The sequence below is a fragment of the Mytilus californianus genome, unplaced genomic scaffold, assembly GCF_021869535.1.
Source record: "Mytilus californianus isolate M0D057914Y unplaced genomic scaffold, xbMytCali1.0.p SCAF_9, whole genome shotgun sequence".
In the NCBI taxonomy this organism is placed as follows: domain Eukaryota; kingdom Metazoa; phylum Mollusca; class Bivalvia; order Mytilida; family Mytilidae; genus Mytilus; species Mytilus californianus.
Window position 1 is genome coordinate 31485382 of NW_026262745.1, and position 23692 is coordinate 31509073.

General features: G+C 31.9%; 1 protein-coding gene across 4 annotated transcripts in view; it reads left to right on the forward strand.

Annotated features, from left to right (window-relative positions):
- Positions 1-3664: 3664 nt before the first annotated feature.
- Positions 3665-23692, forward strand: part of LOC127715094 (uncharacterized) — a 29691-nt gene continuing 9663 nt past the window's right edge. Inside the window, exons 1-2 of one of the 4 annotated variants that reach the window (XM_052221134.1) lie at positions 21698-21887; positions 22293-22698. In XM_052221134.1, coding sequence (XP_052077094.1) covers positions 22321-22698 — 378 coding nt within the window. In that variant the 5' untranslated portion in view covers positions 21698-21887; positions 22293-22320. Of the gene's footprint in view, positions 4058-21697; positions 21888-22292; positions 22699-23692 lie in introns of those variants that run through there. The other 3 variants (XM_052221132.1, XM_052221135.1, XM_052221133.1) reach the window with 3 other exon arrangements.

Below are 23692 nucleotides of genomic sequence, written 5' to 3' on the forward strand. Positions count from 1 at the left end.
AACGATATTTTAAGAAATACCTGGAAACAATAGTTTGTTGATCATAAATAAAAAATGTTGGGTATACATTATTGGGGCAGCAACTCCACAACAAAAATAACACAGACACTTAGAAGTCAAAATACAGTCTTCAACAATAGACAGGGTTCCACACAACCTATTGGGACTTTTATTGATTTCTACTTTGGTGATAATATCCGTATATTTCTTAGGTTTGGTTCATTAAATGTCCATCTTTTTTAAAGTCATGTAATGTTTTTTGCCCTTTCCAATAAAGACTAAAACATCGTTTATGTTTGATTTATTCAGTGGCCCTAATTATAAAAAAACCACCTGCATTTTCATCCATATCAAAAAATGTACAGTTCCTGTCATACTTATGTATAAACTAAATAAATGTTTATGCAGTGGTAGATCTATAAATTAGTATACATATATCAAAGCATATAAAACCATATCGGTGGTTTCATGGCGGAGAGCTCGCTCGGATTTAGTGCCGCGAAAGGTTATGTGTTTACATTTTTAGTTAACTGTTAAAACTGGTTTGCCCAGCTGCTTCTCCGCTAAGTACGCAAACACGAGAGCTAAGGCTGGTCGGCTTAAGTTTGGAATAATTTGTTCCGATCAGATGACACGAATACTTCTCTAGATTTCTACCTTGTGAGCTAGCAAATAAAAAATACAACTCAGCGTATATATGAATAACACAAAACAGGGTTTGTTTTTACAACTCATTGACGTGTTCTTGTCATAAAATCCTTGTAATATTTGCCGCTGTACCTTAAACATAGCTATTCAACAGCATTGGTTATGTTGTATAAACGATCCAGTTCAATTGTCAAACTGGACAGTAAATCTTCAAAACAGTTTGTGAGATTGATGAAATTTATTACCTAATCATAACAATATCTATTTATGAAATATTTCCCCCCAGAAAAAGAGTGAATAGAGACAATAAGAGAAGGTTAAAAGACATTTTATTTTTTTCGAATACAATAACATTTAAATTGATAAGGTTATATATGTGAAATGTGTATACTGGTGAATGTATTGAGAAAATTGTATGTCACTGGTAAGATTTTAATGAACAAAAGAATAAAATGTACATATATACAATAAACTTTCATGATATGATAATGCTTGAAATGCTACTTGAAAAGAAATGGACGAAAACATATCGACACTGCTGAAGTGGTGTGCGCCATAACTTCAAATAAATTTGATAAAAAAAAAACAATTATTTTGGAAAAGTGGATACAAATGAACATGTCCGTAAATCACATACATTTTTTCAAGTTTCGAAAAATACGAACAGGTCCGTAAATCACATATACTTTTTAATTTTACATTAACGAACCAAATTCTTCCAAATCTAATGTTTATTAATCAAATGTTGCTCAGTCTTTGGTTTTCTATGTTGTTTTGTGTTTGTCTGTTTGTCTTTTTCTTTTTTAGCCATGGCGTTGTCAGTTTATTTTCGACTTATGAGTTTGAACGTCCCTTTGGTATCCTTCGCCTCTCTTTTAGGTTAAACACAAATTACAGGGGTTGCATTTTTTCTCGAAATAATAATTGCGATATTTTGTTTATTGTCATAAAGTATATCACATATACTGTGATTTTCCATCTATATGAATTGATCACCGAAGTACGGAAAGAACGCAATCTGGATAAAACAGTTATCAGAATAAATCGTGAAGTAAGTCATGACTTTTTGTCCTAATTTACTGAAAATGTTCACCGTATTTAACTAATGAAACAATAAAGCCAATTAAATTCTTGCATTTTTGAACAGTTGCTCAATTAGAAATAGCTGTTTAAGAAATGAAAAAAGTATTTTTAAATGTACGTCTTAACTAATCTGATTTTTGCATTGCATATGCAATTATTGTAATATTTTCACGGAGATACATATTTTGAGATACAAGAGATGTCTCACATAATCTAAGAAAAAATGTTATCCGAAAAAAATGCATTTTGGCAAAATTTTCCACAATATGTAGTTTACAATTCGGAAAATGCAGGTAAGAAGAGAACTCATACCATTTGACGATAAAAAAAAAATCAGCAAAACATAATGAACACTGTTTGGAAAAGTCAACATTTGTAAAGTATCTTGCTAAATTATGCTGGAAACTTTGAAAAATGCATTTATTTTACCATTTGTTTTGCATTTTACATAATATATTTCCCTATTTCCTAATATTTGTTTGTACCCTACTTTGTTATGTTTTTCGCTGAAAACGTACCATTGAGGTGTATTTTCCGGAATTTGCCGAGAAACGTCGGAATGCCATGCGATAACGTTACGGAAAGGCATGCGATAATAGCCGGAAGCAGTTGATAATTTTTTCATATCAGCCCGCTAAGCACCATTTCGAAAAATATGGTATTCACGTAAATTTAATGCTATTATCATACTGTAAAAATTATAAGTTATTTACTCTAAGTATATGCTAATGGAAGTTATACACATGTTTTTGAATAATATAATAGTATGGTACTATTGGTTGTTATCGTATAAATGGTAATACGATAAGGTTATATACAATGTATTTATGTAAAGAAATGGACTGAGAAAAAACATGTTTTTCTAAAATTTCACGTATTAAAGTAAAATAGGCAGAAAGATCCAAGCTCTGTGTTGCCGAATGATACGATTATTTCTAATGTTTAAGCGAAACATTTAAACAAATTTCATATTTAATTCTTAAAAGCACCCAGACTCTAAACTCAGTATAGAAATCAACTTGAATATCCCCATACATAATTTGACTTAACGTTAATAGTTAACAACATTTTTCTCACAATGATGTTATGCCTGGAAATGTCATGGCGAGTCACATGTGTATTAATTTTTACGTTTTCATATTTTGATCATGTACACGTACACTATATGAGAGTCTTGATTGGGGTTTCTTCATTTCCTTATTCTTTAACTCTTTAGACCATGTTTCCCTCTTCTTTATTTATGTCGACCCGTATTCTCTATTCTTTATATTCTTTATATTTCAGCAACCCATTTTTATATATGGCATTATTCTCTATTTTGACCTAATTTTCTCTAATCTTTATAACTGTTGCCCTTTTTCTGCACTTAAAGTCCATTATTCTCTCTGTAAACCCTATACCGACCCTCTTGTATCAAATTTTCAAAATATATAGTGCATAAAATAGATTATTTGTGGTACTAGGTTGAAAATTTAGATTTTGTTAGTATGATAAATGGAAAGTTTTTGTACGTTATAGTCTTCCTATTTGAAGTTTATCTTATTTGTTTAAAGTGACAAAAGTTTTACCCTTGTTGAACCCGGATAAACTTTAAACCAATACTGACTAGTCTTTTGTAATTTGCTGATTGCTTGATAGCAGGTCAAGTTAAAAGTCTCAGATTTTACATTTTATTTATATCGGGCATACAGTGATTTAACTAAATCAATTGCATCATCTTTTTATTATTCTCTGATCATGCTATTAGTCAGTTTGAATACAGTGTATATTGAGACCATCATATTTAGATATTGAATGACTCTAGTATTATAACCCGAATTTACACAGTTATTCTTCTCCTTATTTTGATATCATTGTCATTGAAATGAAGGTGAAATTACAAAGACTCTATTATTATTTTGATTAAATATAAATCAGCAGGAGTTGACTTCCTTGTTCAATAAACAATATGTCAGAAGAACGAATTACGTTAATGCAGATATTTCAACTACTCAAAGATCATTTTAAAAACTACACCAATATTTCGGATACACAAATTGACAAATTCATACAACGGAGAAACAAAGGTGTGCGGGAATCAAGAAATTCAAAATGTAACAGTTATCCAACATGTTCAAATTTCTTTCAGTTTATTGACCGTGCAACGTCACCAATTATTTTTGAAAATGGAATGGACGAAACATTTTTACAAAAATCATGTAGTGATGTAGAGAGTACAAGTAACGTTCCAGTGTTGTTGGAGTTCCAACATAAAATTAACGAGGACGATAGCTTGATGTTGTCATTCATTCGGGAAAATGCGGATATGAAAATCAAAATGCAAGAGGTAAGAATAAAAACGATAAACTGTATTTATGATTTCAACTTAAACACAATATAATAATAGAACTTTTATGTCTGGATAACTTGCTGTAATGAAATGATTATTTGTAATAGGAAAAGTAAAATGTGACCTCCTGGTGTAAATGGGATTGAATCATTCTAGTAAATCAAAATATATATAAGTATTTTGACAAAATATCGTATGAATTGAAATATAAATGTACAGATTCACAAATAAAAACATATGTTAAATTGTCATTGTAGGGGTACTTTAAACATATGTTCTCAATTTGATTTGTTGATTTGGTTCAAGGATTTTTATAGTGAGAAGGATTGGAATCTGGAATCTGACGGTATATCCATACTTCGTGAAAAGTCACGTACTCGCCACTACAAATTTATACTCGCCTGTGAGTAAATATCCGGTTGAACGGCGTGTTAGGCAGAATATTAATTTCTGATTTATTAGGCTTATAAATAAGAAGATGTGTTATGAGTGGCAATGAAACAACTATCCATCCAAATCACAATGTGTAAAAGTAAACAATTATGGGTAAAAGTTAGTTAGTTTTAGAATCTTTGATTAATATTTTGTTTTAATTCGTAAAAATAACACTATATATTATTCCTTCTGATTATGTCATATTGAGTCCCAAGACGAAAAATAAACTTTGGCAATTGTCGAATCAAGAATTCATGCAGAAAGGCTTAAACATTATTATAATTATGTTGTTGTTTTTCTTGTGACCATATTTTGAGTAGTCCAACACATCTTTATAAATACTAGTAATAGCTGTTTAAGATAACATCAAATAGAAAGTCGTAACAATAATTGATTTTCGCAGCTTGTTTGACCTTTTTGTCGAGATTGCGAAATTTATATCGCGAAAGCGAGACATAGCGATCATAGATTCCGTTGTCGGCGTCGACGTCGGCGGCGTCAACATTTAAGTTCAGTGTGTGGTTAAACTTTTTTGGACATCAATAACTTTGTCAAACCTACATGATATTTTAGAAAATTTGGACAGAAGCTTGTTTATAATGACCAAAATACAGTATCCAGAGCAAAATTTTGAAAACAGTAAACATTCAGATTTAGTCTGAGATTAAAGTTTTTTAGTCATCAATAACTGTGTCAAACATTCATGGAAATTTATGAAATTTGGACAGAAGCTTGTTTATGACCAAAATACAGTATCCAGAGCGAAATTCTGATAATATCTATTTTCATTTTTCCGTATTTTACTGATAAATGAACTTAGTTTTTTTTATTACAGTTAACAAGTAGATACAGTCTGGGGTTAAAGTTTGTTACACATCAGTTACTTTGTCAAACCTTCATTGAGTTTTAAAAAACTTTGGCAGAAGCTTTTTAATGATTAAGAGATAATGTCTGAAGCAAACTTTTGAAAATATATTTTCATTTTCAGTTTTTTTTCTCTGAAGCAAACTTTTGAAAATATATTTTCATTTTCAGTTTTTTTTTTTTTTTTTTCTCTGATAGATGGGGGCCTCGGTGGCCGAGTGGTCTAAGTAGTCACTACTGTAATCACTAGCCAGTCAACACTGAGGTTGTGAGTTCGAACCCCGCTCGTGCGGGTGCACTCGACTCCAATCTTAATTGACTAGGATTGTCAGTTTTCCTATGGAAGGTCGGTGGTTTTCTCCGGGCACTCCGGCTTCCCCCACCAATAAAAACTGGCCGCCACGAAATAGCCCAAAAGCGGTGCTTAAAAGTGGCGTTAAAACGCCAAAAATCAAAAAAATCAAAAAATCTCTGATAGATGGACTAAGTGTTTTACAGTTAACATATGCATGCAGTCTGGGATTACATTTTTTTAACATGATAAATTTGTAAAATTCATGGATTGTTATGAACTTGAACAGAAACTAGTCTTCAAGACCAAGAAATAGCATCTAAAGAAAGAGTTTGATTTTTTTCTAAATTGTGTAGTTTACTGATAAATGGACTCACTTTTTAAGTCAATATTACACTTTTACGTTGACAGCAGCAATCGTAGCCGAGACACAGGGTTCTGTAGAACCCCTTAAGAATTTTTTTCTTCAGTGATAGCAATTATTATTATACAATTATGGTCATGCAATTTTTCATTTGATATAACTCAATAATATTAACGAAGGAACTTTAAGATCTCGAGACCACTGGAGTTCTGACGTGGTAATACATTTGACAATGGACACTTCGTCATTAATTTTAAAAATTAAAAAAATAAACATTACATATTTTTGTTAATCTAATTTAATACATGAAATGAATATAGCATAATCTACAATTTGCATGCTCAGATTTTGAAAATATTGTTCACTGGCTGCATTCGAGTTTTTTTAGTTTTGTCAAAGTAGTAAAGAATAGGTTTTGTCTATTGTTTTGCACCTGTGCATTCATTCTACATGAAATTGATAACGAAGAGTCCATTGTCAAGTAAAACTCCTTTGAGCTCTTTAAAACTAATATCCCTTTGGCATCTTTCGCCTCTTCTTGCATAGTAATTATAAATAAAGAATGTAAACTGGTTCCTAAGAAATTGACCAATCGACACATTAAACCACAATGCATTGTGCGCTACTACGAGTTTACTATCACTTCAGAACACGTGGAGTATGGTTGAAAAGTATCATTTTGTATTGTACCTTGGAATCTCTTATTTGATTTTTTTGTTCGCCTAATGTAATACATGTAATTAATATAGCATAATCTACAATTTGCATGCTCAGATTTTAGAAATATTGTTCACTGGATGCAGTCGAGTCTTTTCGTGTTGTCGAAGTTAAAAACTATTACAGGTTTTGTCTATTGTTTTGCACCTGGGCATTCATTCTACATGATATTAATAACGTAGGATGTTCTTCCCCAAGAATAGATTACCTTAGCTGTATTTGGCAAAACCTTTCGGAATTTTGGGTCCTCAATGCTTTTCAACTTTGTACTTTTATTGGCTTTTTGAAATTTTTTGATTCGAGTGTCAATGATGAGTCTTTTTTGTAGACGATCAGCGCGTCTGGCGTACACACATTTTTATCCTGGTATCTAAGATGAAATTATCTATAAATTACTGAGATATAGGCGCATACATTCTACTTGATATCAAGCATTACATGGCGCAAAGAACTATGAGTTTAAAGAGACAGATACATAAATTGTCTTCACTGGTTGTGTTGACTTTTTGGCTTGACTTGTTTTTAAAGTAATTACATTAAAATTAGTCCAAATCAGTATTCTCAATGATGTGTTATACAAATAGACTGGGACACCTAGCTATCTCTTGTTGAAGATTTTATGCTGCCCTCTAAATTTCCTTTTTGTCATTTTTTGTTTGGTTACTGTCTCCTTGACATATACGCCACAGCTCATTTAACCTAGTTTGAAACATATCAAATGACATTATAAAATTATACTCGTATACATGTATATAACAAAAGGAAAGGAAAATAAAGGACATGGTGCGTTAGTTCGTGACACAAAATCACTACGCACGAAAGAAAAAACGAAAGGAAATTGCGCTTGTTTTGTTGTTATACATGCAAAGTCACATTTGGGCCTTTGCTAACATGTTGTTAATCCAGGACTAGAAAAAGCAAAAATTGTTGATGAATGAAACTATATTCTCATAGACTTATTTATTAATGAATGAAACTACAGAGACCATAAGTATTTACAATAATAGTGCAATTGTTCAGTGCTGAAGAAGAAAAAAATGATAATTTCTGAGGGTGTACATTATTTGGCTTTAGTTTTTGTTTCGTCGCAGTATACGAGACATGGGTGTTACAATACGACGGCGCCGCGGCGGCGGCGGCGGCAGCTGCAACGACAGCGACGGCGTAAACTATTTGTTTAAAGCTTTATATTTCAGAAGGTAGAAGACCTGGATGCTTCATTTCTTGGGTGCAGATACCTTATGTCACAAAGGTTCCGTCTGTCATATGTCCAATGTCTTTGACCTCATTTTCATGGTTCAATGACTGCTTGATGCATAAATGCGCATGCCTGTTCTGGTAATGGACGTGTTTTCTTTTGCTCCAAGAAAATGTAATCCGTAAAGACACTTTTTACCTCTAGGAGGATATGAAATGGTTGGTTAATTGATCGTTGAGGATATATTTCGTCAAAATGTGGATTTGATGTATAAATTTCATTAGTATATAGCTGTGTATATAACTTATTTATTTATATCTGTGAACTCTTCTCAACGAAATTGAAGGTAAATATGCAACAATCTGTCACCTGTATACTGTAAACACTATTGTAATCAACTTTACATATAACATTTAACAAATGCAAACACCTGATAACACCAATCGACTTCGCCGTCTCAGCAAGCCATCGCCACCTGAAAATGAATCTGTAAAAAGATACATTATGTCTTCTCAATCTGACCCAGACTCTCTTCCTGTCGATATTGACCCATCTGTAATACATCATGCTACTGTTTCAGCAGGTCTCAGTTCACTCGAATACCAACAAGTACAAGAGCCCAACATACCATCACAAACTATTACTTGCTCCTTGGCTGAGTCCGATATTGTAAAAATAGCTCTTCAACTAAAAGAACTTTTACATGAAGAGATAGACTATACCATCAAAGCAACAATACAACAATACAAATCCGAAATAGATAAACTATCAAAGGAGAACCAAAGTCTACGCGACGATATTGATGCCTTAGAACAGTACGGTCGTCGCGATTTACTTCGTATTAATGGTATACCGGATGGAGGGAGTAGCGAAACATCAGAACAAACGACAGAACTGGTCAAAGAATTATTGAAGTCTGTTGATAAGAGTATTGATATTAACGACGTTGTTCGATCCCATCGTATTGGTCAACCTCGTACTGGCTCCGATAATGCTAACAGTGCGAGAAATTCTGTTCCACCTCGTTCCAGACAGGTGATTGTTAAGTTGAAAGACCACTTTGCTAAGAAACGAATACTGAAATGTAAAAAAGCGATGAGAGAAAACAGAGATCTCAGGTATATCAGGGTAAATGAGGACCTCACAAAAATCAGGAACACCATTGCATTTAAAGCTCGACAGCTTCGTATTGAGCATCACATAAGAGATACATGGACCGTGAACGGTAAAATCTTTGTAAAGGATAATATTGAACAGGTCCACCAAGTCAATACAATGGCAGCTTTTCTCAACTTCGTCTCTGTCTACTGCTGTCCAGGAGCTAAAAACTTTCTTGACAGACTCGACTACAACAGAAAACTGCAAAGACCGCCGAGTTACGAAACACCGTGCAGGCTTCGAACCTATGCTGAAACATTATCTACAGCACCAACAGTATCCGACGCAAATCTGGAATCTGGAAGTGAGCCTCACTCCTAAGTACTGTTATCGTAAATAGACTTTTATAAATGAAATTAAAATGTTTTTTTTTTCTTTTTACAATTTTATATTTATATTATGCATGGCCACTTCAATTGTATTCTTAAGAGACAGTTTTATAATTTTATAATTTATTGTCATTCCTTTATAAAGCTAGCACTTTACAAATTATATTTCTTTGTGGGTAACTTGTTTTCACTCTAAGTAATATTTTTTTCGAATCGCTTAAGATAATGTGCGATTAAATTCTTAAATGTATACTAATTGTGAATTAATTCCGTAGTTTACAGAAAATATTCTAAATATCGACCACTTTTCAAATGTTTATCACTTAAAATTTAATTTCCTTCTATATATGAGTAAACTTTGGTTTTTATTTTTATTTTTACAGGTCATTTTGGAATTTACTATCCCAAGCGCCGATAGTAAAATTATTTACTTGTGCGTGACTTCTTGGCCAATCACATGTCTTATTTGCTCAAACTTGTCTTTGATTGGACAATTTTTTTTGGGATCCATTCAATAATAACTATACATGTGAATTGTTAACAAAGTTGTAGTATTGATCTTTTCTTTAATCATAATAATTAAGGTTTCTTTATTCTCCTACGCCAGAGGTACATATACCTCTACATAGTCACATAAATGTGCCTATTTCTTTTTTTATTTGTATTAAATGCATTGTTGTATATATTTTGTTCTCACAAACTGTTTGAAATGATGTACTTCCCTTACTTTTGTAAAAATGAAATGCAAAGATGTATTTGTTTAGAAGTTGGCCGCTCTCATCTTCAAAGAGACCAATCAGGTGTTACATAGTAAATGGGTATTAGTATTGAACAATATCGCATGAGAGTTGGCCTATTTATTCCAGGTACTAACATTAAACAGAGACTTACATATCTTGATGTATTCTGTATCAACCTAATACTTTTTAGCAAAACAAAATTGAAAGCAGTCGCACTAGCACTGTTGATCAATTTCTTAATATATAATAAAAATGCTAAATCCCAAATTTGTAAAAATGTTAATGTATGTACTAAAAGCAATGCTTCCTGTGATGTATTATTTATATTTGCGTTCTCTTTCATACTTGTTATTGTTCAAATGCTGTTAATAATAGCAGGCTTAGAAACAAACCCTGGTCCGAATGATGATTTAAACTCCTCAGGTAGTACCGTTAACATTGCTGATTTATCAAATTTTTCTGAATTGTTCTCAAAATCTGTGTCATTTCTTCACCTAAATATTCAAAGTATCGTACCAAAATTGGACCTTATAGAAGCGGAGTATGATGATTTTGACATATTAGCTTTTACGGAGTCTTGGCTAAACAATAATAACACAGACGAATCAATAAAGTTACTAAATTATCATAGCCCCTTCCGTCGAGATAGAGGACCACAAAAAACAGGCGGTGGAGTTGTCGTATATGTTAAAAATAATTTAGTTGCACATCGACGCCAAGACATAGAAATGGACAACCTTGAATCTGTGTGGCTAGAACTAAAATTACATGGTAAAAAAGTTCTCTTTGGGACTTTCTATATCCCCCCTAATTGCGAGCAAGATATTTGGGTGAAATTAGAAAACTCACTAGATATGGCCTTAAACGACAATCATGTAGATTACATAATGATTACTGGCGATTTTAATGATAATCAAAAAAGTTGCGCTAACTCTAAGATTAAACCTTTATTAACACAGTTCAGTTTGAATCAGTTGATAGACGAACCAACACATTTTACTGAACAGTCTTCTTCATTGTTAGATCTTTTCATTACAAACAACGTAAATGCTGTTACGTACTGTGGCGTTGGTCCGCCACTTCTTGATCAATTGAGGTACCATTGTCCTATTATTGGTCTTTTAAATTTTCCCAAAACCTGTCATAAATCTTTCAAACGTAAAATATGGTTGTATGATCGTGGCGACTATACAAAATACAGAAATATTTTGTCCGGAAATAATTGGAATTCAATGACAGATTCAGATAATATTGAAGACATGACGGCAAATATCACACACATTATTTTAGATGCAGCCGATAAATGTATTCCAAATAAAATAATAACGGTTCGTAAGGATCAACCCCCTTGGCTTACTAATGAAATAAAGAAAAAGATAAGGAAAAAGAATCGAATACACAAAATTGCTAAAAGACGTAATAATTCGAAAGACTGGAATAAATTTAGGAAAATACGAAACGAAGTTACCAATTTAGTAAGAAAATCTAAAGAAGATTTTAATAATTCCTTGATAAAAAAAGTTATTAATAACAACTCCTCTAATAAGAATTGGTGGACAATCGTAAATCAAATTACAGGTATGAAATCAAAAGACACAAGTATACCACCTCTTTTAATAAATGATTCTCTTATATTTGATGATATCGACAAAGCAAACGAATTAAATCATTTTTTTGCATCCCAGTCTAATATTGATGACTCCAGTACAATTTTACCCGTTATACCTCTTAATGCTTCAACTACAATCAACGAAATAGAACTTAACGAAACAGAAGTGGAAGACATTCTTAGTATAATTAATCCATCAAAAGCTTCAGGTCCTGATTTAATAAATCCAAAACTGTTAAAAGAGGCTTCAGCTATTCTTAAAAGTCCTTTGTGTAAATTATTCAACTTGTCCTTGCGTAGTGCAGTATTTCCCCATCAATGGAAAAGAGCAAACGTTTCCCCTGTATTCAAAAGTAATAAACCAAATGATGTGAAAAATTATAGACCGATTTCCCTCTTGAGTGTTATATCAAAGTGTATGGAGCGTTGTGTTTATAAACATGTTTACAATCACTTAAAACAAAATAAGTTTCTTAGCAATAATCAGTCTGGCTTCACTAGGGGGGACTCAGCAGTAAATCAACTGGTTAATATTTCAAATGATTTTGGTAAAGCTCTTGATAGTGGTAAAGAAATAAGGGTTGTTTTCTGTGATATAAGCAAAGCCTTCGATAGAGTTTGGCATAAGGGTCTTCTTTTCAAATTACAACAAGCTGGAATATCTGGTAGTTTATTGAAATGGTTTGAAAATTATCTGTCAGGAAGATCCCAAAGTGTGGTAATAAATGGTACAAGTTCTGAATGGCTACCAGTAAATGCAGGGGTACCCCAGGGGTCTATTTTAGGGCCTCTACTGTTTTTAATCTTTATAAATGACATTGTCGAAGATATTCATGCAGAAATTAAATTATTTGCTGACGATACCTCATTGTACTTAGTAGTTGATAATCCGATTGAAGCTGCTGAAACACTAAACAATGATTTAGATAAAATATATAATTGGTCACAAAAATGGCTTGTTAATTTTAATGCCAAAAAAACAGAGTCTATGATTATTTCTAGGAAAAAAACTAAGTTGTACCACCCCCCTTTAAAAATGAATAACCAAGAACTGAAAATAGTCGACAATCACAAACATCTTGGTGTTTATTTTTCTAATAATGGATTTTGGCAAGACCACATCGAATACATAATGAAAAAATCTTATTTAAGGGTTAATATTCTACGAAAAGTTAGAAACGTTTTCGATCGGTTCACTCTGGAAAAACTATATATGTCTTTTATACGGCCAATTCTTGAATACGCCGATGTTGTATGGGACACACATAATGTAAACCTAATACAAAGGCTTGAATATATCCAGCTAGATGCCGCACGCATAGTTACAGGGGGGACTAAACTTACGAATATTGGTAAGTTATATGTCGAAACTCAATGGGAAAAGTTATCGGAACGAAGAGAAAATCATAGATTGATACTCTGGCACAAAATTATATATGACAAAACACCTAGTTATCTCCGTGAACAAATACCAGGTTTAGTAGAAAGTAGGCATAACCATAATACAAGGCAACGTCAAAATATCTTAGAAATCGTTACAAGAACTCGCTTATATTCAGAATACTTTTTCCCTGCAACCGTGAAATTATGGAATAAGATACCTTTTAATATAAGACAGTGCGACTCTCTCTTTCTATTTAAAAAACATATTTGTAAACAAAATAAGAAGGTTCCCACACATTATTATGTTGGAAATCGCATTGGACAAATTCTCCATGCACGCTTGCGAATGAACTCTAGTGCTTTAAACTCCGATTTATTTTTACGTAATTTAGTGGATTCGCCAAATTGTCGTTGTGGTGCTATAGAAACAAGCTCTCATTTTTTATTAACATGTCCTTACTATACTAACATACGCCAAGTGCTACTGAATTCTCTTGCTGATTTTCCGCAGCGTATTGATGTAAATATTTTGCTTTTTGGGTCAGATTGTTTAACTGATGAAGAAAATTGTACTCTTTTTGTATTGGTACAAAAATACATATTGAAAAGTAAAATATTCACACCATAATATGAAAGCATCATTTATATGTTTTCCTTGCATTTCATTTAGCTCATTTCAATCACTTTGTTTTTTGTTTTTGTTTTTTTTTTCTCCCTTTTTTCTCAAACTATATAGTCAATCTTTTTTTGTATTTACTATTCTTAATATATTTCAATTGACAGAGCATGCTCCAAGTATTCATTATATTGTATGTCAACATTCTTTTGGAGACAGATTAAAATAAGCAATGTTGCTTGTTTCTGAATCCCATTGTTTATACTGTATTATATTATATAGCATGATTTGACTTATCGAATAAAATATTGTTTAAACCAATGACTGCTTGAATTTTTTTTTTTTTAAGTGAAATACTCACTTATTATGAGTAACAGGATAACTATATTTGGTATATGGGTTCCTTGCAACATCTACATGTCCGTCAGATAGGATTCACCTGGTCTCGACCTCATTCCATGGATCAGTGATCAAGGGATTATATTATATAGCATGATTTGACTTATCGAATAAAATATTGTTTAAACCAATGACTGCTTGAATTTTTTTTTTGTTTTTTTTTTTTTTAAGTGAAATACTCACTTATTATGAGTAACAGGATAACTATATTTGGTATATGGGTTCCTTGCAACATCTACATGTCCGTCAGATAGGATTCACCTGGTCTCGACCTCATTCCATGGATCAGTGATCAAGGTTGAAGTTACGTGGTCAAGTCCATATCTCAGATACTATAAGCAATAGGTCAACTATATTTTGTGCATGTAATGGTTTAAAGGTTTACATGTCAGACTCGCAGGTTTCATCTGACCATGACCTCAATTTCATGGTTCATTGGACAATGTTTAGTTTTTGTGGTTTGGTCCATTTCACAGATATTATAAGCAATAGTTCAATTACATTGCGTGTATTGAACAATTGTAAGGTGTACATGTCTGTCTGGCAAGGTTCATATGACCTTGAACTATTTGTCATTGTTCATTGGACAATGTTGAGACTTTGTGCTTTGATCTGTTTCTCGGGTACTTTTAACGATATGACCACTATATTTGGTGTATGGAATGATTGTAAGATTTACATGTCTGTCTGTCATGGTTAATTTGACCGTGACCTCATTTTCATACAACATTGATAATGTTAAGTTTATGTGGTACTTGTAGTGAAAACTTCATATTACTGAAATCAATGATAAGTAAAACAGGTGAGACACTTCAGCTTGTGCACTCTTGTTTTAACAATGGCCCTTTTGTTCACGTTTACTGAACTTTGCAATGGCAGAAGTAGGTTACGTATTATAAAATGTATTCTGTGGCAAAAAAGAAATTGTGAGGGAATTCCCTATATTTTACGAGATAAATGAGCCTAAAAATCTGAATGTTAGTACCCCTAATCATCTTTTGGTTTTTTGTGCCGTTTGGTGGCCATCTCGTAAATGAATGTCTGAAATATTTTTTATTTATCCATGATATCAGTGGCTATGGTTTAAGTAATTCAAAGACTCCTTTCTTAAGACAGAAACTATTTTTCGTTTATCTGAGCATAGAACAAATAATTTATATCATGGTATGTAAATCAAATCGCATAAGAAGAAAAAGTAAGACGAAGTCTTTTTTCGACAATCTGAAAAATTGCATCGTATGTTATAACAAAACACGTGTCCTTGATAAATTGTAAAAATTGTACTGGTATTCCATTATGCATTGCAACTCATTCAATAGATTGGTCAATGCCTAGGTTAAAAAAAATGAGTATTATGCAAACATATATTGACGAGAACATCAGTAAAATTATGCATATCCGTATAAGGTAGTGTACCCGGTCTGTTTAATTTTAGACAATTTACGGAATTGGAATGAATATAAGGCTATATTGACCCCTTAATAAATATAATGTCGCAATGGTATAACAGGCAAATTCAAATAATGTCAAAAAATATTCATGACGATTTATAAAATGTTGGCAGTCAACAACCTATGTTTCACTGTTAGATACCAGAGAAACAGCTAACTGTGCACTGTTTACAATTCAGTAATTTTTTTTATATATATGCATGTTAGCCTGGAAAAGCTAAACATAGAACAAATCTAGGTTTAGAGGATGTAAACTGTCAACCAGTGTCTTTTTTTGCAAAATATATGTTGACATTTTCCTTTTTGCTTTTAAAATCATTAAGTAAGGGAACAAATATTCATGGTTTTCAGATTTTTTCTTTTCTTTTTTCGCTGCTCGTTCCAGTTAAAGTGTGACACCTCCAATTCAACATTCTTATATATTCAACGAAATGTTTTATTTTTCACAACTCTATACACATTTGACCTCACATCTAACGTCATAAGAATCATGAATTGTACATGCATCACCAATTTCAATTAATGTAGTGATACATGACATTCATGAAGTCACCTACTACTAAATTCACCATTCTGGTTTTCATTAATTATATAAAAAGGGAGATGTGGTATGATTGAAAATCAGACAACTGTTCAACAGAGTCCTAATAACTTGGATGTTAGCTTGGATGTTGGCTTATGTATTACATCTTAACCATAGATTTGTGATTGAAATTAAGACACAAGAAAATTTGGGCTTAAAATGGTCTAAATATATTTTCTCATTCTGCAAAAGTTGAATTCTTGTAAATTCATTTTTGGTTTTATTAAACAACAACACCAAAAGCAAAATATTCTGTCGGAGTACGGCTACTTTTACATATGATTGGTTTAATTTGGAGCGTGACGCTTCTTGTTGGGCACAACATGAACTTGCTACCGCAAATTGAAACTGTTACCTGAAATTTGCGGATCAAACATTTTAGGGCAACAATTAAAAAAAATATTTATATATAGCATCCTAATATGCATGCAGATCTTACTGGTCTTTCATCTTATCTTTATGTGTTAATGTTTAACTTTGATTTTTAAATAGATCGATCAGCATTTGAATAGCTTATCAAAATCTATTGAAGATAACGAGGAGGCAAACCTTGCTCTAAGCAGGATAGGCGAAATTCTTTCCAATGTTGTACGTACTCAAAAAAGATCGGAAAATCTGTGTGACAAACTCTGCCAGGGGCTGGAAAAAGTCGAATCATCAAAAACTACAAATACCCTTCCATCAGAACTAAAGGATTTTTGCAATCGAATAAAACGAAGTGTTGGTGAGTAGACGCTAAACCTTTATTTCTCGATGCATTTTTGTGTAACATACCGATGAAAAGAAAATTATTTTTTTTTCAGAAACAAAATGTCATAAATGATTTCACTAAATTTGTATACTATTTGTATATTTACCAAATATTATGTCGTTGTAATTTAAGGTCAGGAGTACCGACATTTGGGCTCATTGTTGGGCTTGGAGCCGGATGTCTTTAAGAACATAGAGGATGATTATTCAGAGGCAGATGAATGTTTGGAACCTATTGTTTTAGAGTGGTGCAGAAGAGAGGAAAACCTTCCTTGGATCAACTTGTTACTGCTTGTCATACAGTTAATCCAGACATCTTAAAGTATAAGTTATTTATTAATTCAAAAGATATACGTTAAAAGAGAAAGTTCCGGAGTTTGTTCTTACACTAAAGAGTTATGCATCTCAAACGGTGAATTTGATTACAATAAATGTCAATGTTGTCTTCCTCTGATATACCCGTGGATGACGACAACTTAAGGGATATAACAGCTGCAAACTCTTCATAATATACAACGGTTTATCTGCGATGAATTCTAGTAAATCTTTTTCAATATTTTGACGTGTATTTTAACACCAACAATCTTTAAAGTTGTGCTTCCGAATTATGGTTTGGCTCAAATCTCGTTTGCATTGTATCGCACATGGTTTGAAATGGTAACCTGTTTTTACATGCTATGAAAGTATTTCGAAAATAATACATTGTATATATTAAATTTGATCAAAAATGAGTTACGTTAAATGTTGACCTACACTTACTGTTGAATCTTTATAAATGTTTTAAAAAATTCAAATGCATTACATGTATATGAGATAGGTCAGATACTTAAGTAAAATATTAGATGTTACGCTGTTATGTTTACAAAAGATTTCATACATATGTTGAAAATTTGTCAATATGTATAATAAGTCATTGCATTAAAATAATTATACATCCGTGTTGTCATTTTATCTTATCTTCTTTTAAGTTGTGTTTACAAAAGAGTAGAAAACAAGAATATCGTTTTCAAAACGTTCCTTATAAGTGTTTATAAATTTATAATTGGAATTTATAAGTTCCGTCATTTGTTTGATTAAATCAACCTTTTAATTTATTTTGACGAATTTCTTGCTATTTTTGACAGTTAAACCATTACCAGAAATACTAAAAAAAGTGCTTCTAAAACATTACAATTTCTTTTACGGGGAACTGCACGAGATAGCAGTCCTACCGCATTTAGTTGCATCAGGTATACTTACATTAAAACTACAAAGGTATATCTTGAAACCATTGACCAAAGACCAAGGATTATCAAGACTTATTGATGTATTATGTACGAGAGAAATAGTCTTGAGGACTTATCGTTGCTTGGGAAAATTCTGAACAACCTCATATGTCATCAGTCTTAATAGGTACTTTATTAAGAAGAAAAAAAAATATGATTTTCCATCTTTGTGGCAGACATCAAAAACTTGTAAACAAATCGGTAGCAGTTGTAATGCTTAGATGCGCATTTTGATTAGAAATGTCTATTTCGTTAAGTTGGATGTCAAAATGTTTGAAAAATCAAGACCTAACGTAAACGTTGATGAGAAAATTTAACCGAAATAACTTTAAATATGGCTTGACCCGAACAAGTTATGAGAGCTTTTCCTTAATTTAAAATGATCTAAGTTTGATAATAGCAATTTTTTAATAAAACAATTCCCTTTTTTATGTCAATACCGTAGTACTGAGCTACAGGGCTGATGATTTCATCAGGGATTAACAGTCAATCAGCAGAGGTATCGACCCAGTGGTAGTACACGTAATAACATAAAACGGTTCTAATTTTACTAAACTACCGGGTTAGATGCGAATATTCCAAAACGGATGTTTATTCGACAATGATTCAAATTGTTTGCAAATTCCAAATTACAAACACTGAAGAGTTTACTAGAGGATTTATATTTCTGCTTTCCGCAATGTGTTGTTTGATTCTTCCGTTGATGCAATTTTACGATTTATTATTTAAGAATTTATTTGTTTTTTCGCATTTAGTAGCAGACGTAAACACATTTTTGTCAAAACATATCAAACACTGTTTTGCATTCGCTTTCAATTCAATACTAAAGATGTTTAATGCTAAAGTTCTCTTAATTTCAATAATATCAAATAATTGTATATTGCAGGTGCAGTTCCTGACTCAAGTGTAAATAAAGATTCAATTGATGATATGAAATGTCCTGAGGAGAAACTGGGACCTATTAGGTCCGTTTCAATGCTTAACCATCTTATTGGTAGACGACATAATTCTTTCTAAAATGAACTTAAATTTGACGACGGCAGAAGCTGTATATCTGACATATGATATGCTTCAAATTTAGAAACTCAGGCAATTTTAAGTCAGGTAGTAGAACTTATATTTAATGTAAAAGCTGGTTTGAATGTGTATAAATAATAACAGTGGAGAACACACCTTTAACAGGAGGGCATTGCTGTCTATCGACATCGAGAAACAAATTTTGTGCATAGCTATCGACTTATAATAAAATTTGAAAAAGGAAATTATAGTTTAAATTAGAAGTGGACCCGACATGATATGATGATTTTATTCAAACAGCACCACTTATTGTGTGATATTTGTAAAATAAATGTTTTCGATTTCCTATGTTCTCTTCTTAGACCATATAAATTTGATTCCTAGTTCTTTGGATTTTCCCGCTCCTGTTTTGGAGAAATTAACTTTTCAATAAAATAAAAATGATTACCGCTTCCGCAAATTTTTGGTCGGCTTGCCGCTCCAAAATAAGTTTCAATTTTATTTTTTTTCTACATAGACGCTTTTTTGTTGCATATAATGCTATAATCTTTTCAAACGCATATGTGATAGATCGATTTGTAAATAAAAGGTCACAATTCGGGATACCATCATGTATTTGTGTCAACTCATTGCCATGGACAAGTAGTTTTATCCGAAATGTTTCTCGTTTTACCTTTGAAGACCTGTTCTAGGATGCAAAAGTTACAAATCTTTCGTTAGATGACCACAAACACATCAATATATGTTGGGACCATAGTCATCCCCGATCCTTGTTCCAACAGGCATATGCCTATCTATCTTGACGCCTATCTTGGATGAAATGAATTGTAAATACCCATGAATTTTTTGAAAATCACAGAAATATAGATTTTTATGATACCCCATATACCCTTGTTAGCCTTTTGGCATGCTGGCAGAACTCCTCTTTTGTTAGGGGGGAATTTAAAGAGCTCCAACAAGACCAAGGTGATGGTGGACTAGCAGTTATTGACATGGTATTGTGACTGGCATGCTCATAATAATTAGGGGTGTGTAATTGGTTCAACCACTTCTAGTCAAGCTAAAGAGTTGCATTGCAGCTTTTAGGAGCAAAAGGAAGGAGCAAATAATTATAACCCCTTATCATCAGTGAAGTTCACCTATGAAATCTCAAACGACAAAATGTCGTTCTAAGATTTTCATGTAATTAAAGGTCAAAGATTTACATTAAATGGAATTCTTGACCTTGAAATACCAAATTCCAAGTGGCTTTAAATAAATCATGAGCTAAAGTATGATCGGATTTAACTAAATGATCCAAATATTTAATAGAGGACATACTATTAATAATTTCGTCCTTAAGGTAAATCTAGATTATTCAGCTCTACTTGCATCGTTAGAAGTTTTACTATAACTCCTAACAATTCTTTAATAAATCTAATGTGAAATGTTTCATAAGGTTCAGAGTAACGAATATTAAAAGCATTCTCTATACCCCATACTTCACAACAATATAACAAAATTAGTGATAATAACTGAGTCAAGAAGTTTCTCTAGTGGTTTACATATTTTTGTTTTAAACAACTGTTGTTTTTATTTTAAATTTTAAAATAAGCTTTTCTAGCTTTTTCCATCATCATGGAAATGGTTAAATTAAAGTTACCATTGCATTTAAGCATTATACCAATTACAGTGCTTTTTGTTGCCAATGGATATACTGGTTTAAACTCTGTCACAAAAAGTTCTATCGATGTTGCAATTTGTACATCATTGTTGAAACAAAGCAGGAGAAGGATGTAGGAATAACTTCGTCTGCACTAGCGGACGAAATGATACTTTGAGATTATTTTAACTTGTGCAAGATGTTTTCGGAGGGAAAATACCGATACTTTCGAATGTATAGAACTGGCATTGCTAAGATCAATTGAACAGTTCCGATTACTATCATTTTGACATTTTATACTAAATGATCTTTTAGTTAATGGTCAATTATCAATAATAAATTGATGTGCAGAAAACGCACAATTTCATTATTCTGTTAATCATTTATTTCTCTAATCAGTATTTTTTTTACCTTATTCTTATTTTGACAAAATTATTCATTATATTTGTAGCACCCCATTGTTCTCAATTTTGTTTGTCAATATTTCTCTATTTTTTTTTTTTTTGCCATTATTCTCTATTATGTAAACCCCATCCACACCCACTATTATGGCATTATTCTCTAGTTTGACCTATTTTTCTCTAATCTTATAACTGTTGCCCTTTTTGCACTTATATTCCATTATTCTCTATTCTTAAAACCCTATATACGGACCCTCTTATATCATGTTTTTATAATATAGTGCAAGAAAATCGATTATTTGTAGTAATAGGTTGCAAATTTAGATTTTTTAGTATGATTAATGAAAGGTCATTATGTGTCATAGTCTTCCTGTTTGAAATTTATCTTATTTGTTTAAGGTGGCAATGGTTTTACCCTTGTTGAACCCCGATAACCACACCATGCAAACACAAAATAGTCTACTGTATTTTGCGAAATGTCTGTTAGTAGGTCAATTTGATGACTATTACTGCGGGGGTGTTTTACGACATTGACTGGCTATAAAGCCACCGCACACATTTTACATTTAATTCAATTCGCACGTACAGTGATTTAACTAAATGAATTGCATCAGGTAAATCGTTATTTGATAAATAATAGATTATTTATAGTTTTTTTAGAATGTGTAAATATACTACTTCCTTTTTAATCCGTCTCTCATATAATTGTTTTTAGAATGGCATTAATAATTTTTAAAAAGTTTACTTTTACAAAGTGAAATGTGTATACTGTATTATTGATGGTGAAACGTTAATAAATTATTATTGTATTGTTGTATATTTGTAATAGCTTTTTATTATTCTCAGTTCATGCTAATATCCATTTTGAATACATTGAGACATCATATTCATGTATGGAATAACCTTATTATAATTCCAATTTACACAGTTATTCATCTCCTTATTTTTATATCATTGTCATTAAAATGAAGGTTAAATTACAAACACACTAATACTATTTGTTGAAAATAAATCAGCAGCTGTTGACGTCCTTGTTCAATAAATAATATGTCAGAAGAACGAAGTACGTTAACGCAGATTTTTAAACTACTCAAAGATCATTTTGAAGACTACACAAAAATTTCGGATACACAAACTGACAAATTCATACAACGGAGTAAAAAAGGTGTGCGGGAATCAAGAAATTTAAAATGTAACAGTTGTCCATCATGTTCAAAGTTCTTTCAATTTATGGACCGTGCAACTTCACCAATTGTTTTAGAAAATGGGAAGGAAGAAAATGTTTTACAAAAATCATGTAATGAAGAAGAGAGTACAAGTAACGTTCCAGTGTTGTTGGATTTCCAACATAAAAATAACCAGGACGATAGCTTGATGCTGTCATTAATTCGGGAAAATGCGGACATGAAAATCAAAATGCAAGAGGTAAGAATTAAAGACGATACATTGTATACATGATTTCGGATTACACACAATATTTTAAACTTATATGTTTGGATAACTTGCTGTTATGAAAAGAGTATTTGTTATATGAAAAATAAAATACGGCCTTCTGATGTAAATTTAAAGGGGATTGAATTAATCTTGTGAACTATAATAAATATAATATGTATTTTAACAAACTATACTATGCATTTAAATATAAAAGTACAGATAAACAAAACAAAAACACAGGTTATCTGCAACCATTTTCTCTAAGATTTCACACCACGTTTATTTTAATTTACACAGCTCTCTACATGTAAATATTTTACCTATTAAGATTAACTTCAAGAGAACCAAACATTTTGTGGATTGTACATTTAGCACTCCAACTACTAAATATATCACTCTGATTTTCTGAAACATTTATCAACATAACACAAAGGATATGTGTTATGATCGGCAGTCAGATAACTGTCCGTCAGAGTCCTTGAACGTGGATGTAAGCATTAACTCATAAGCATATCATGTATTATAGATACCCTTAAATTGTTATCGAAATCTGGACACAAAAAAAACTTGTGTCCAAAATGGTTTACAATTTTTTTTTCATTCAACAAAAGGTATATTCATGTAAATGTATTCACTAATGTAATTAACACCCAGTCTTTGATAGAACCATGCAAAAGGCTTATGAGTGGGTCTACATGACATGTCAACCAAATGTAATGAAATTTTGCACATATGTTATGATAGTCAAGAGAAAAACAATTCTAACTTTAAAATTTGATTGAAGGCTATTTTTAGATTTTGCAGCGCCATCTATTATACAAGGCTTAATTTCCAAAAATTTCCACAAAAATGTCACAATTTTGTTACTCTGAATATGCTAAATATGGTTATGTTTAGCTGATATTTGAATTGATTTTTATAATAAGCATCATTCGTCCTTCGAAACTTGACAATATGTTTTTGCTTGAGTATAGCTATATTTTGA